Genomic DNA, 14696 nt, shown 5'->3' on the forward strand with positions numbered 1-14696 from the left:
TATAAGTAAAACAATAAAACTAGTTAGAAAGGTTAAAAGACAGGTCATAAAAATATGTTTTTAGCCTTGCCTTAAAAACCGCAACAGAGGTGGAGGCCCTTATGCTGAGAGGAATCTTATTCCAAAGCTTAGGACCTGCCACAGCAAAAGCCCTATCACCACGCGTCTTTAGGCGCGTTCTTGGGAATGCAGGTAAAGAGCTCCCTCTATACGCCACCTACCTGCTTCACAAAACGGTCAAGTGTGATGTTTGGTCAGCAGAGTGCAGAATGATGTCAAATATAAAACTTGTCGACTTTCTAACCCAACAATCTCTGAGATCATTGTTAATGATCTAGCTTAAAGAGCAACTCACCCCCAAATCAACCTTTTTTTTTTTTGCTGATAAACTATATAAGTAGGGTTGCGTTTTAGCTCATTTGGGATTTGTGGCTTCAGTTGAGGTATTATTTCAGCCTTTCCAATGTTAATTAGCTGCTCTCGATTGTAAACCAGCTTGTTGCCAAGGTTACGCTGATGCGTAACAAATGCTCAAAAAGTGAAAAAATAGCACTAAAAATCCTCTAAGCTTCACAGCACCAGAAACAGAAAAGTAAAATGTCCAAAAAAAAAACAGTTTTTCTTGAGAAACTTGAAGAAAAAATGTCCAAAAAAGGGCAAAACTTACATATAGTCAACAGAGCTACTCCAACATGCAGCCACCTAGAGCAGCGCAGTTCTGGAACAACCCTGCTGTAACTTGTGCTAACAACGAGCTAATTAAACCATAAAGTAATAGCGTCCACACTGTTGGACAAAAGGTATTATTTCTTACAAGTCTGTGATTTTGTAGCCTCCTTCAGCTTCCTCAAACTACTGTAAGAACAAGCCAATGTTCACTCTGGTTTTATCCCTGCTTCACTTCCAGAGACACTACTGGGATTTTTTGTACACAGCAGATTTCTATGGAAGGCACAGGATGAAATGTCACCAAATCGCCTCACGAGGGCGATGTTCAACTGCGTGCAAGGGCAATATTTCAGACAGAAGGCGCTCGACACTTTTCGTAGTCTGAAAATATGCCTGTCAAAAACAATCGATGGTATTATACATTTTAAATCATCTGATACTTTAAATTAAGCCTCTAAAAGAAGCATCATTAACTAATCATATTTGTAAAATATTACGTTTTTCCCACTTTTTTTTGGTGTTGTATTAATATTGTTTTGTCCGTTTTGTTCCGGCTTCGTAAAGGGCGCACTTCCAGCTCCTCCACGCTTGTCTGCCGCCAAAATTCAAGTAGGACTATCGGTTGTAAACACTGGGCTACGAGCGACTCACATTTTGACTCTGTAGTTAGTAACTCAGACAGATATTGCGCCTGGAATCAGCGGAAAGAGAACGGAAAGATGCACATCAAGTCTATTATCCTCGAAGGGTTCAAATCGTACGCGCAGAGGACAGAGATTAACGGCTTTGACCCGCTTTTTAATGCCATCACAGGGCTAAACGGCAGCGGCAAGTCCAATATTTTGGACTCTATTTGTTTCCTTTTAGGCATCTCGAACCTCTCCCACGTAAGAGTTTTTACTTTTGTTTTTATATGAATGAATTTAGAGGTCGCGTGAGTGTGTGCTAAACAAACAAAAAAATGTTCAGTGAAATTTTTTGTTTTAATTTTATGCGGTAGGTGCGAGCCTCCAACCTTCAGGACCTGGTGTACAAAAATGGGCAGGGTGGCATCACTAAGGCCACTGTTTCTATTACTTTTGACAATTCCAACAAAAGCCTGAGTCCTTTGGGGTTTGAAACTCACGATGAGATCACGGTGACCAGACAGGTGAGTACAGAAACACGCCAAAATAATGTGCTATATTTTATTTTATTTATTGCAGCGTTAGAATATGATCCGTTTGTTTCTTCCAGGTGGTGATAGGTGGCAGGAACAAGTACCTCATCAATGGCGTGAATGCCAATAACACCAGGGTGCAGGACTTGTTCTGTTCTGTTGGCCTCAACGTCAACAACCCACACTTCCTCATCATGCAGGTCGGCTTTGCGCATCATCTTTAGCCTTTAAACCCTAACGGATCACGTTTAGACACCTGACGTGTAGATCTCGGTCTTGTTTCACTTCTTTAGGGAAGAATCACCAAGGTTCTAAATATGAAGCCTCCAGAGGTAAACCCGTACACAGAAAAACTCGTCTGAAGCACGTATTTTATATCGTTTTGGATTTTATAAGTTCTCCTCCTTCAGATCCTCGCCATGATCGAAGAGGCAGCAGGTACCAGGATGTATGAATGTAAAAAGATCAGCGCCCAGAAGACAATAGAGAAGAAGGAAGCCAAGCTCAAGGAGATTCAGACTGTACGTCATCCAAGGTCTAACTGAATCTTTATAGTGGAGGGTTTTCTGTAGCTAACTATACCTTGTGTTTACTTTTAGATTCTAAAGGAAGAAATTACTCCAACCATGCAAAAACTGCAAGAGGTAAGCCAACCATAATAATCCAACTCATGATTCCTGCAGCGGTTGAATGGTGATGGATTTTACTGTTTTCTTTCCTGCGTTCGTTCTCTCTGATCCCCCTTCGTTTTAGGAACGATCATCGTTCTTGGAGTACCAGAAGCTGATGCGTGAGATCCAGCATCTGTCACGGCTTTATGTGGCCTGGCTGTTTGTGTGCGCAGAGGAGACCAAGCTGAAGTCGGCAGAGAATCTGAAGGTGATGCAGGACAACCTTACCAAGATGCAGGCCAGCATAGCTGAGAACGAGAGCAAAATTCAGGAGCTTTCGGTTCAGATCGCAGAGCTGCAGAAGAAAAAAGATCAGGTATGAATCTGCAGGCTGAGGCTATTTGTTTGTCTTTAAGTTTTCAACAGGATAACTGTACCTTTGCTGTGTTTGTTTAAAGGAAGTGAATGGAGTATTAAAATCCTTGGAGGATGCTCTAGCTGATGTACAGCGTGTCGATACTAAAGCTCAGAGTGCACTGGACCTGAAGAAACAGAACCTCAAAGATGAAACCAAGAAGAGGAAGGAGCTTGTAAAGAGCATGGAGGAGGTAACTCAGTCAAAAATGTGTTTACGTAAACCAAATCACACAATAAAGGTGAGCCTGAAAAGGTTATTCTTAAACCAAACCTTTCTCTTTTTAATCGCTAGGACAAAAAAATGCTTGTCGTAAAGGAGAAGGAGGTTTCAAAGTTGGCTGAGCAGCTCCAGGCTCTCCAGGAGGAAGGACAGAAGGACAGTAAGGCTCTGGAGGCGGCTGAGCAGCACTTCAAGGCTGTTTCTGCAGGTCTTTCCAGCAACGAGGATGGAGAGGAGGCCACACTCGCAGGGCAGATGATGACCTGCAAGAACGACATGAGCAAGGCCGACACCGAGGCCAAGCAGGTGAGCAGAGGAGCGTTTCAGCTTCTGGGTCTTTGGTCACAAACATACAGTTCACATAGTCTTTCATTTTCCAGTAAAACTTCTGTTTGACTGCTCAGGCTCAGATGACACTGAAACACTCCCAGGCTGAGTTGAAGTCCAAACAGGCAGAGGTGAAAAAGATGGACAGCGGCTACAAGAAAGACCAGGAGAGCCTTCAGGCAGTGAGAAGATGCAGGGAGAAGCTTCAGGCAGAAATGACTAAACTCGGCTATGAAGGTAATGTGTGCTTTTCTGGTTCCTTAGACCTGTAAGTCGACCGTTTTTACTCTGAGACGTGTTTATGAAAGCAAATGTCTCAATGCAGATGGGAAAGAGGAAAGCCTGTTGGACAAAAGGAGACAGCTGTCCCGAGAGGTGGCTCAGCTTAAAGAGACGTACGAGCGTCTCATGTCACGCTTCCCCAACCTGCGCTTCGACTACAAGTAAGAGCTTTCATCTTTAAATACCAAAGGGAAGAAGTTGTGTCGAGTTTCCTCCGACTCCAGGTTGTCCTGCTGTTAAAGTGCAACAAAAATAAACAGAGATGCTAAACTGTGAGCAAACTTCACTTTTAGTTCGGGCCCTAGCTAGCACTCCATGGGTTTTTTTTTAATCAATCAATCAATCAATCAAAGCTTTATTTACAAAGCGCCTTCCGCAACCCTGTCAGGAAGCTCAAGGCGCTGAATATGGAACAGTACAAAGTTAAATAAAGTGAATAAATCAGAAAATAAAAGCAATTCAAATTACAAATTACAAAAAAGGTGAAACATTCTAGTAGAATACAAATGTGTAAAACAAGGGAAAAATTGAACCAATGAAAACTGAGATAAAATCAACATAAATGACGGCCTAACTCAAATACATTCAGGAAACGCCAAGCGGAGGAGGTGTGTTTTTAGGCGACTCTTGAAGACTGGCAGAGATGGGGACAGCCTAACTGAGGGTGGCAGCTGGTTCCAGAGTGACGGTGCTAGGACTGAGAAAGCCCGGTCCCCACGGGTACGACACCTAGAACGAGGGACAGCGAGCAGGCCTTGGTCAGAGGAGCGCAGAGCGCGTGATGGGGAATGTCTGTTCAGGAGTGAGGCCAGATAGGGGGGAGCACCACCCTGGAAGAAATTAAAAACAAAGACGAGGAGTCTGAATTGTGAACGATAGCAAACCGGAAGCCAGTGCAAGGAGGCCAGAACCGGACTGATGTGGTCCAGTTTCCTGGTCCCAGTCAGGAACCTGGCTGTGCTGTTCTGCACAACCTGTAGGCGACGCAGTGATGACTGACACAACCCTGCATAGAGAGAGCTGCAATAATCAAGCCTAGAAATAACAAAGGCATGCAGTACCCGCTCCAGGTGGGCTCTCGACAGCATGGACACCTGCTTATCAAAAGCCACTTTTTTGGCGTTGTCCAAAGTGTCACAAACCAGCGTGGAGCCAAACACGTACTCCATGGCTTTACGCAGGTCAGACTCATAGCCAACGAGAGACAGAGCCGTGTGAACGTTATCAGCGCCAACCTGGTAGAAGAGATGAAGATGTCAGATTAAACCTCATGAAGTTCAGTTCCATCCATGCATTTACATCATTTATTTACATGTAAACATCTTTTTTTAGGGAGAGGTGAATCTGATTGTTTGCAGAGAGATGTGAAGAGACTTTACTTGCATTGGGAAAAGTCCTTTAGAAGGCCATTTCCTGGGTTTTGGGTTGTTCTTCATTTTTCTAAAATTACTATGTTATCACCAGAGATTAGGCTTTGCACGAGAATGTCAGTGAGAGGTGGCTGAGTGTTCGTTTATGTCTGCCTGCTGTCTCAGAGATCCAGAGCAAGGGTGGGACCGCGCTAAGGTGAAAGGTCTGCTCGCTAACCTGATCTCCGTCAGCGACGTCACTTACGCCACGGCTCTGGAGGTGGTGGCAGGCGGACGGCTCTATAACATCGTTGTCGACACTGAGGTGGGATTGTGTTTGATGCGGCGTCACGATGAGCCCCTGTGTGAGCTGGGGGTTGACTCCGATTTGGGTTTTTTCTGTAGGTGACGGGTAAAAAGCTGCTGGAGAAAGGGGAGCTGCAGCGGCGGTACACCATCATCCCCCTGAACAAGATCTCTGCCAAGACGCTCAATGACAAAGTCATCACCACAGCAAAGAAACTGGTGGGACAACTGGCGTGAGCGGAGAAATCTGGGATTATCTAATCTATGCTCTAATCTATCGTTTGTTTTCTTCTACCAGGTTGGCGCTGATAACGTTCACACGGCTCTGTCTCTCGTTGGCTATGAGTCTGACCTGCGTAAAGCCATGGAGTACGTGTTTGGCTCCACGCTGGTTTGTGACACTTTGGACAACGCCAAAAAAGTGGCTTTTGATAAGCAGGTGCTGACCAAGACGGTTACCCTTGGAGGGGACATCTTCGACCCACAGGGAACTCTGAGTGGAGGTGAGAACGACGAAATGGCGGAGAGATGATGTTTAGAGTTCTAGTTGGTCAGATTTGTATTTCTTCACGTGCATCTGTAAAAACAACTCCTCTGTTTTGTCGTCCAGGTGCTCGCTCTCAGTCTGCGTCGGTTCTGTCCAGCCTGCAGGAGGTAAAGGACGTTCAGGACAACCTGAACAACAAAGAGGCTCAACTCCAGGGAACAGAGCAGGAACTGGCCCGCCTTAAGGGAACCGCTGAGAAGTACGCTGAATATCTGAAAGGGACAATGTTTTTGGTGTGTGTGTGTGTGCGTGTGCGTGTGTACAAAAATACCTCGCGAGCCCCTAGAAAATTAAACTTTTAGGACGTAATTAACGGATCTATGACTGATTCACTTTTGGAGTCGACGCAGATTTAGACGGTCGCCTCGGCTGACCAAACACACGAGCTGCTACAACTCGCGTCAGGTTTACAGATTTTGACTGTAAATGCGGTGCGTAAGAAGAAGAAAATATCATTTCTTTTTTTTTTTCAAATATGTTTATTATGAATTTCAGATTAAAACAGAACAAAATACATCAACCCCCTTCCCCACCCCAAGAATCCCCTCCATCCCACCCGAAAATATCATTTCTATAGCGCCTCTCAAGATAAAAATCACGAGGCGCTTCACAAAAACAAAAAAATGTTAAAATATAAAAAAAGCATTTAGAAAATGTTTAAAAATATATTTAAAATGAGCAAGAATAGGCAATTGGGATTTAAAAGAAAAAATGTAAAGAAAGAGAGAGTGAATAGGAAAGAGGGAGATCAGTGGATCCTGAGGAAGGTGGAATAGGTGGGAGGAGCAGAATAGAGAGAGAGAGGTGAAGAAGGTCATACAAAAGCCAGCTTGAACAAGTGAGTCTTCAGCTGCTTTTTAAAGGAGACCACTGAGTCCACTGATCTCAGGCTCAGGGGGAGAGAGCTCCAGAGTCTGGGGGCCACAGCAGCAGATGATCTGTCACCTTTAATCTTTAGCCTGGTGCTGCACAACCAGTAGGCTTTGATCACTGGACCTCAGGGACCTGCTGGGGGTGTAGGGACTAAGAAGATCACCAATGTAAGATGGTGCTTGTCCATGTAAGGCCCTATAGACCAGAACCAGGATCTTGACATGAACCCTGAAGTTGACTGGCAGCCAGTGAAGCTGGAGGAGAAGCGGGGTGATGTGGGTGTGTTTGGAGGACTTGGTCAGAAGCCGAGCACAGGCATTCTGAACCACCTGTAGACGGTTCAGGGAGGTTCTGCTCAGACACGTGAAAAGAGAGTTACAGTAGTCTAAGCGTGAGGAGATGAAGGTGTGGAGAACTGTCTCAAGTTCAGAGCGGGACAGAATGGGACTCAGCTTAGCAATGTTCCTGAGATGCAAGAAGGAAGAGCGAACAAGAGAACTGACATGAGAATCCAGGGTGAGAGCTGGGTCAAAGGTCCCACCAAGATTCCTGACAGAAGGTTTGGTGTGAGAAGCAAGCTGGTAAGTTAGTAAGCTGGGAGTCACCCCCATCACAGATGCTGTGAGGTCTGATAATATTGCACGAGGCGGCACATAACGTTGTTGAGAAGATTCAACCAAAGACGCTTCACTTTTATTTAAATTGTAAAATAAGATGATCACCTCTCTTTAATGTAATCCTCTCTCTCCGTCATAATGCGCTCCCTGCAGGTACCGACAGCTGAAGCAGGAGCACGAGCTCAAAGCGGAGGAGGAACAGATCCTGCTGGCTAAAGTGCAGCAGAGCTCCTTCCACCAGCAGCAAGAGGAGCTGGAGAGGCTTCGCAAAGCCATCGGTTAGCGCTCAAAGTTTTCTCCTTGGCTGAAATACTCTGGATGGTTTTGTGCTAAAGAAATGTGTGTGTGTTTGTCTGACCAGAGGAGAGCGAAGAGACCTTACGAGTCACCAAAGAGGTCCAGAAGCGGGCCGAGGAGAAATACAAGGTGCTGGAGAACAAAATGAGAAACGCCGAGGCTGAGAGGGAGAAGGAGCTGAAGGCCGCCCAGCAGAAACTCAACGCAGCCAAGACCAAAGCTGATGCCTTCAGTACCAAGTTAAAGCAGAAACAGCAGGTGTGATGGTGGAATATTTAAAAAGTCTCATCTGAAGGATCTGGTGTCCATCGTGTCTTGATACATGTTGAGTATTCTCTGATCTGTGTTCTTGCTCAGGAGTCTGATGCTGTGGCTCTGGAGCTGGAGGAGCTGCAGCGGGAGCAGGCGGGTTACGAGCAGCAGATCCAGGCTGTAGACGAGGCCACGAAGGCCATCCAAGAGCAGATAGACAGCATGGCCTGCACCGTGTCGCAGAACAAGGTGTGTGTGTGTGTGTGTGTCTGACTCCACAGTGACTGCGAACATATTCAGTTGTTTTTGTTAGTAGATCACTTCAACAATGAAAATATTCTGACTATCATTAGCCAAACATTTCTGTTCAAGCTAACCTGCACCCATTAGCTGCAAGGTTTTATCTGAATGCAAAGCAGGATGTTGAAATAAGTCATCAACTTCCTGATGGCAATCCTATTTAGAAAACGGATAGCTTTTGTAGACATTTTGTCTCACAGATAAATGTGAAAGTTTTTGAATAAGATAAACAAGCAAAAATGAAATTTCTGCATGAGGATTAAAATTAATAATGGTTCAGCATCCTGTTACTCTTTCTAATTTATTACTTGGTGCTGTTACTTATGTTTTTTACTTTATTTTATTTAAAACTTTATGTTCTACTTCCTGCTTTATTTAAAGTTAGGGTTGGATCTTCTTGAAACATCTCCAGATTAGACCTGGGACGATAACAAATTTTGCTTGATGATTTACTGTATTGTCCAAAAGAGAAATTTGACGATTAACAATATTATTGTAGACATTATCAAGACCAAAACAACTTATTTAATGTTAATATATCATAATAATTAGGGCTGTAAGAAAATATTGATATGACAATATGTTGTGATATTTTTTCCAGCGATATTATATCGATATTTAAAGCCGTTTATCAAATTTCTGGAAGAATTGACATGTAAACGTTTGTGTATTTTTTTTCTTTTGGTGCAATTCAAACACCGACCACCAGTGGGCAATGGTGTGCAATGGGATTAGTTTCCACTGTTGAAATACAAATCTGTTATGGTTCAGATACCTCGTGTTAAAGACGTTAAGTATTAGTTTGGACTGTTGATTGAATCTTCTTACAATAAATAAATCAATAATAACGTCTGACTGAATGTATCGCAATATATTGTGATATATTGTATCGTCTCCCCTGTATCGCGATACGTATCATATCGCCATTTCACTCAGTTAGAAAATATTGCACCAAAAACATGAAAATAGACCGTTTTTTTTTTCTCTCAAAACAATACAGGTGCTGGCCAGTAAATTAGAATATCATCAAAAGGTTGAAAATATTTCAGTAATTCCATTCAAAACGTGAAACTTGTACATTATATTCATGCAATGCACACAGACCAATGTATTTCCAATGTTCATTACATTTAAATTTGATATTCATAAGTGACAACTAATGAAAACTCCAACTTTGGTATCTCAAAAAATTAGAATATTCTGAAAAGGCTGAATATAGAAGACACCTGCTGCCACTCTAATCAGCTGATTTACTCAAAACACCTGCAAAGGCCTTTAAAAGGTCCCTCAGTCTTGTTTTGACGGCACCACAATCATGGGGAAGACTTCTGACTTAACAGCTGTCCAAAAGACAATCATTGACACCTTGCACAAGGAGGGCAAGACACAAAAGGTGATTGCTAAAGAAGCTGGCTGTTCGCAGAGCTCTGTGTCCAAGCACATTAACAGACAGGCGAAGGGACGGAAAAAATGTGGTAGAAAAAAGTGTACAAGCTCTAGGGATAACCGCACCCTGCAGAGAATTGTGACGACATACCCATTCAAAAATGTGGGGGAGATCCACAAAGAGTGGACTGCAGCTGGAGTCAGCGCTTCAAGAACCACCACGAGGAGACTCATGAAAGACATGGGATTCAGGTGTCGCATTCCGTGTGTCAAGCCACTCTTGAACAAGAAACAGCGCAAGAAGCGTCTCGCCTGGGCCAAGGACAAAAAGGACTGGACTGATGCTGAGTGGTCCAAAGTTATGTTTTCTGATGAAAGCAAGTTCTGCATTTCCTTTGGAAATCAAGGACCCAGAGTCTGGAGGAAGAGCGGAGAAGCACAGAATCCACGTTGCATGAGGTCCAGTGTAAAGTTTCCACCGTCAGTGATGGTGTGGGGTGCCATGTCATCTGCCGGTGTTGGCCCACTCTGTTTCCTGAGGTCCAGGGTCAATGCAGCCGTCTACCAGGAAGTTTTAGAGCACTTCATGCTTCCTGCTGCTGACCAACTTTATGGGGATGCAGACTTCACCTTTCAACAGGACTTGGCACCTGCACACAGTGCCAAAACCACCAGCACCTGGTTCAAGGACCATGGTATCCCTGTCCTTGATTGGCCAGCAAACTCGCCTGACCTTAACCCCATAGAAAATCTATGGGGTATTGTGAAGCGGAGGATGCAATACGCTAGACCCAACAATGCAGAGGAGCTGAAGACGACTATCAGAGCAACCTGGGCTCTCATAACACCTGAGCAGTGCCACAGACTGATCGAGTCCATGCCACGCCGCATTACTGCAGTTATTGAGGCAAAAGGAGCCCCGACTAAGTATTGAGTGCTATACATGCACATTCTTTTCATGTTCATTCTTTTCAGTTGGCCAACATTAGAGAAACAAACATTTTTTCATTGGCCTTTAGAATATTCTAATTTTCTGAGATACCAGATTTGATGTTTTCATTGGTTGTCACCTATAAATATCAAAATTAAACGTAATAAACATTGGAAATACATTGGTCTGTGTGCATTGCATGAATATAATGTACAAGTTTCACGTTTTGAATGGAATTACTGAAATATTTTCAACCTTTTGATGATATTCTAATTTACTGGCCAGCACCTGTACATACAATGTGTCAGCAACCCAAAACTGCACTTCAATAATAATAATAGTTTTCTTAACCTCGATATATGAGGCTGGAAAAATTGAGTACTTCATTTTCATCTGCCGTATGATTTACTGGTTATCGTCCCAGCCCTATTCCAGATTAAACTGGTCTGTTCTTCACACAGCTCAGGTTGTTTGTGTTCCAAAGCTTTAATCTCTAGAAATGAGTCAGATTAGCCGTTTGTGTCTGCTCTGTCTGAACAGCCAGTTAAAGAGTAAGTCACCCCCTACAAGAAACTTACTTAACTCCCTCTTCATGTTTGAAAAATGCAACAAATGCTGTTGCCTGGCAGACAGAGAGGGCGGAGCCACTAACCAATACACACACAGGCTCACAACGGCATTGTGACATCATAATGTACCAGTTTACATCATAGCATACCTCTTAGCCAATAGCGGTGGCAGATTTAAATTCTAATACAGTGCAGAGTCTTTACCTGACAACGGCGCAACACTGACAGTTTTAGGCAGAATATTTAAATTTTAACTAAGATGCACTGAAGTGCCAAATTATTGACGACACGTGTCTGCAGCACAATTAGACACACATTTATATAGTTTATCAGCCAAAAAAGTTGATTTGGGGGTGACTTGCTCTTTAAGCTTTTCTAGATATAAAAATACATTCTAACACTTCTATAACATTGGTGCTGAAACACGACGGCATAACCCATCTAATTAAGGTAAAACAGACTTTCATCTGTCAATGTGATCATATTCATCTTTTTTCTATTTAATGCAAGCAAAATTGATTCATATGGTTTTTAAAAATTGTATTTATTTAATTTATTTTGTAGTTTATGTCGATCATATTGTCTGTATCTTGTATTTTGTGCTGCAGACCAATAATTTTCCGGTTCTGGGATCAAGAAGATCATCTTGTCCTTTAGTCTGATCTTATGAATGAAGGGTCCATCCTAGTGTGTCCTCGTCACACTTGTATTGTTCTGTTTTCCGTGTGTTTTGGGATGTAGGAGGCCGTGCGTAAAGCCCAGGAGGAGCTAGCCAAACAGAAGGAGGTGATCATGACCCAAGATAAAGAGCTCAAGGTGAACTCTGGTTTTGTCTCTGAAGTTTTGGGGTTTCAGTCGGCTCTTCCTGACATTTATCAGGCTTTGTCTCATTCTCGTGTCTGAAGCAGAAATAATTCCACCGACTTCTGAATGTTCCAGGTGAAAAGCACAGAAGCCAATAAAATCAGGGAGCAGAACAATGATGTCCAGCTGAAGATCAAGGAGCTGGAACACAACATCAGTAAACACCACAAAGACAGTAAGGAGTCCGCTAACAAGGTAAGGCCATCGTCCGACTCTCCTCCGCTCCACCTCATCTAGAAGGTTTAAAGTCATCCCGTCTTTTCTCTAGGTGACTCGCATGCTGGAGGAGAACGACTGGATCCATTCGGAACGCCAGTTCTTCGGCCAGCCGAACAGCTCCTACGACTTCAAGGCGAACAACCCCCGTGAAGCTGGACAGCGTCTGAAGAAACTGGAGGAAACCACCACCAAGCTGGAGAGGAACATCAACAACAGGGCCATGAACATGCTGAACGAAGCCGAGGAGAGGGTGAGGAGTGCTGCCGCTGGACGCTCTGCTAGCTGCTGCTTCACAGCTGATTTACCCCTCTCTGTCCCCTCCTGCAGTATAACGACCTGATGAAAAAGAAGAGGATCGTGGAGAATGACAAAACAAAAATCTTGCAGACCATCAAGGAACTGGACCAGAAGAAGAACGAGGCTCTGAACTTGGCATGGCAGAAGGTCAGCTGAACAGAGTCCGACAGTCCTGCTTTTTAAAGCTTTCTCTGTTGGGTTTAGAGACCGTTAAAGAGCAAGTCACCCCCTACCAGATTCTTACTCAACTCCCACTTCCTGTTTGAAAAATGCAACAAATGCTGTTGCCTAGCAGACCGAGAGGGTGGAGCCACTAACAAATACACACACTAACGATATTGTGACATCATAATGTACCATCTAACATCATAGTGTACCCCTTAGCCAATAGCGATGGCAGATTTAAATTCAAATGCAGTGCTGAGTTTTTACCTGACGACGGTGCATCACTGACAGTTTTAGGGAGAATATTTAAATTTTAACTAAGATGAACTAAAATGCCGAATTATTGACTACACGTGTCTACAGCACGATCAGACACTCATTTATATAGTTTATCAGCAAAAAAATGTTGATTTGGAGTGACTTGCTCTTTAAAGGGTTTTAGTTTAGTCCTCACTCAAATCCTCATCACTCTACAGGTGAACAAGGACTTTGGATCCATCTTCTCCACTCTCCTGCCTGGAGCCACAGCAAAGCTGGCTCCTCCTCAGGGATGTGGCGTCTTGGATGGCCTGGAGTTTAAGGTAGCTCTGGGAGACACGTGGAAGGAAAACCTCACAGAGCTCAGTGGTGGGCAGAGGTCGGCTAAGTCCTTCGCACGGCTGCTTATCCTCTTTTGTTATCTCTTCCAACATATTGTTTTTGTTTCCAGGTCACTGGTGGCGTTGTCTCTCATCCTGGCCATGCTGCTCTTCAAACCCGCTCCCATCTACATCCTGGATGAGGTGGATGCTGCTCTGGACCTGTCTCACACACAGAACATCGGACAGATGCTGCGCTCGCATTTCAGACACTCGCAGGTACGCGTCGACATCAAGCAGCAGCCGATTGTGGCGAAAGCTAGATTTTAATTCCACTTTTCCTCTTTTAGTTTGTGGTCGTGTCCCTGAAAGACGGCATGTTCACCAACGCCAACGTCCTGTTTAAGACCAAGTTTGTTGACGGGATGTCTGCTGTGACACGGACCGCGCTCAGCCAGAGCGAGTCGAGCCGTCCGCAGAAAGCCCACGACAAGGCTCGCCAAAGGGACAAAAGGAACTAACTAATCAGCTGATGGGGACGTTTTCGATCAATGATCAGTTTTAACAGAACAAAGCCTCTGGTCACTTCTACGCCATCATGAATAGTTCTTGCTTTTTATACCTTTGACTGAAGCGGTGCATCAATTAGCATCAGTTGTCTAAAACGTCGTTTTATGAAGTTGTCTCTTCTGTAGCTGTCTGGTGTTTTCCTTGTAATATTCAGCTGATGGATCTGTTTTTGTAAATAAAGGTGAAATATTAAACTGACTTATTTTAATCTATCCTGGTTGACGCTTGATTATTTCCCATTTGTAGACTTTTTGTTTGTCAGATCAACAAACGCATGTCAAAGACAGCCTGAGCAAATACAAGCAGCAGCATTCAACAGGCAATCTAAAATAAAATAACTTGATTTTAACCCCTTGATGGTGACAACTGCAGCCAAAAGTCTAACTGGTGTTAAATGAACCTTCCACATCACTACAGATTGTTTTCACTCAGCCCCATTAGAGGGTTGGGAACATGTTTAAGGTCAAAGGTCAGGATTTCCTAGAGAATTCGTGTCCCAATTAGATCAAGTGGTCCAGGTCCTGAAGCAGCTCCAGACCATCACACTTTCACCTCCATGTGTTACTCTAGACCAGGGGTGTCAAATATGCGGCCCGCGAGATGCTTGTGTAAACTTTATTTTGATACTTTACAATGTAGAGTGAAAATAAACGTATCATTGTGAGCAAGTTTTCTCTGTAACGAGTATAAATAAAACAAAGCTGCGCTCAAGGCTCACACAAGAACTTGAATCACATCCTGAAGATGGCCGCCACTCAGGATGTGACTTCTGATATTGATGTGCTGGTGAAAGCTAAAAGATGTAAAGTAAAATGAGTCAAATATACTTTAAGTGCTGCATGAAACTGATCTAGCCATGTGATCTGTAAGCTCTTTGAATCACTAAGGAAT

The 14696-nt window shown here is 43.7% G+C and overlaps 1 protein-coding gene across 1 annotated transcript; it reads left to right on the forward strand.

Annotated features, from left to right (window-relative positions):
* Window positions 1-1264: 1264 nt before the first annotated feature.
* On the forward strand, window positions 1265-14017 carry smc2 (structural maintenance of chromosomes 2). The gene is made up of 25 exons (XM_015954224.3): window positions 1265-1556; window positions 1670-1819; window positions 1906-2028; window positions 2122-2160; window positions 2239-2349; window positions 2428-2472; window positions 2582-2815; window positions 2898-3047; window positions 3149-3382; window positions 3481-3640; window positions 3729-3846; window positions 5221-5359; window positions 5440-5559; window positions 5639-5843; window positions 5951-6086; window positions 7531-7655; window positions 7739-7932; window positions 8032-8175; window positions 11854-11928; window positions 12052-12171; window positions 12245-12445; window positions 12523-12639; window positions 13134-13294; window positions 13367-13514; window positions 13586-14017. The coding sequence occupies exons 1-25, from the start codon at window positions 1389-1391 to the stop codon at window positions 13754-13756; spliced, it is 3588 nt and encodes a 1195-aa protein (XP_015809710.3). The 5' UTR covers window positions 1265-1388; the 3' UTR covers window positions 13757-14017.
* The last annotated feature ends 679 nt before the right edge of the window (window positions 14018-14696 follow it).

The sequence above is a fragment of the Nothobranchius furzeri genome, chromosome 7 (assembly GCF_043380555.1).
Source record: "Nothobranchius furzeri strain GRZ-AD chromosome 7, NfurGRZ-RIMD1, whole genome shotgun sequence".
Lineage (NCBI taxonomy): Eukaryota > Metazoa > Chordata > Actinopteri > Cyprinodontiformes > Nothobranchiidae > Nothobranchius > Nothobranchius furzeri.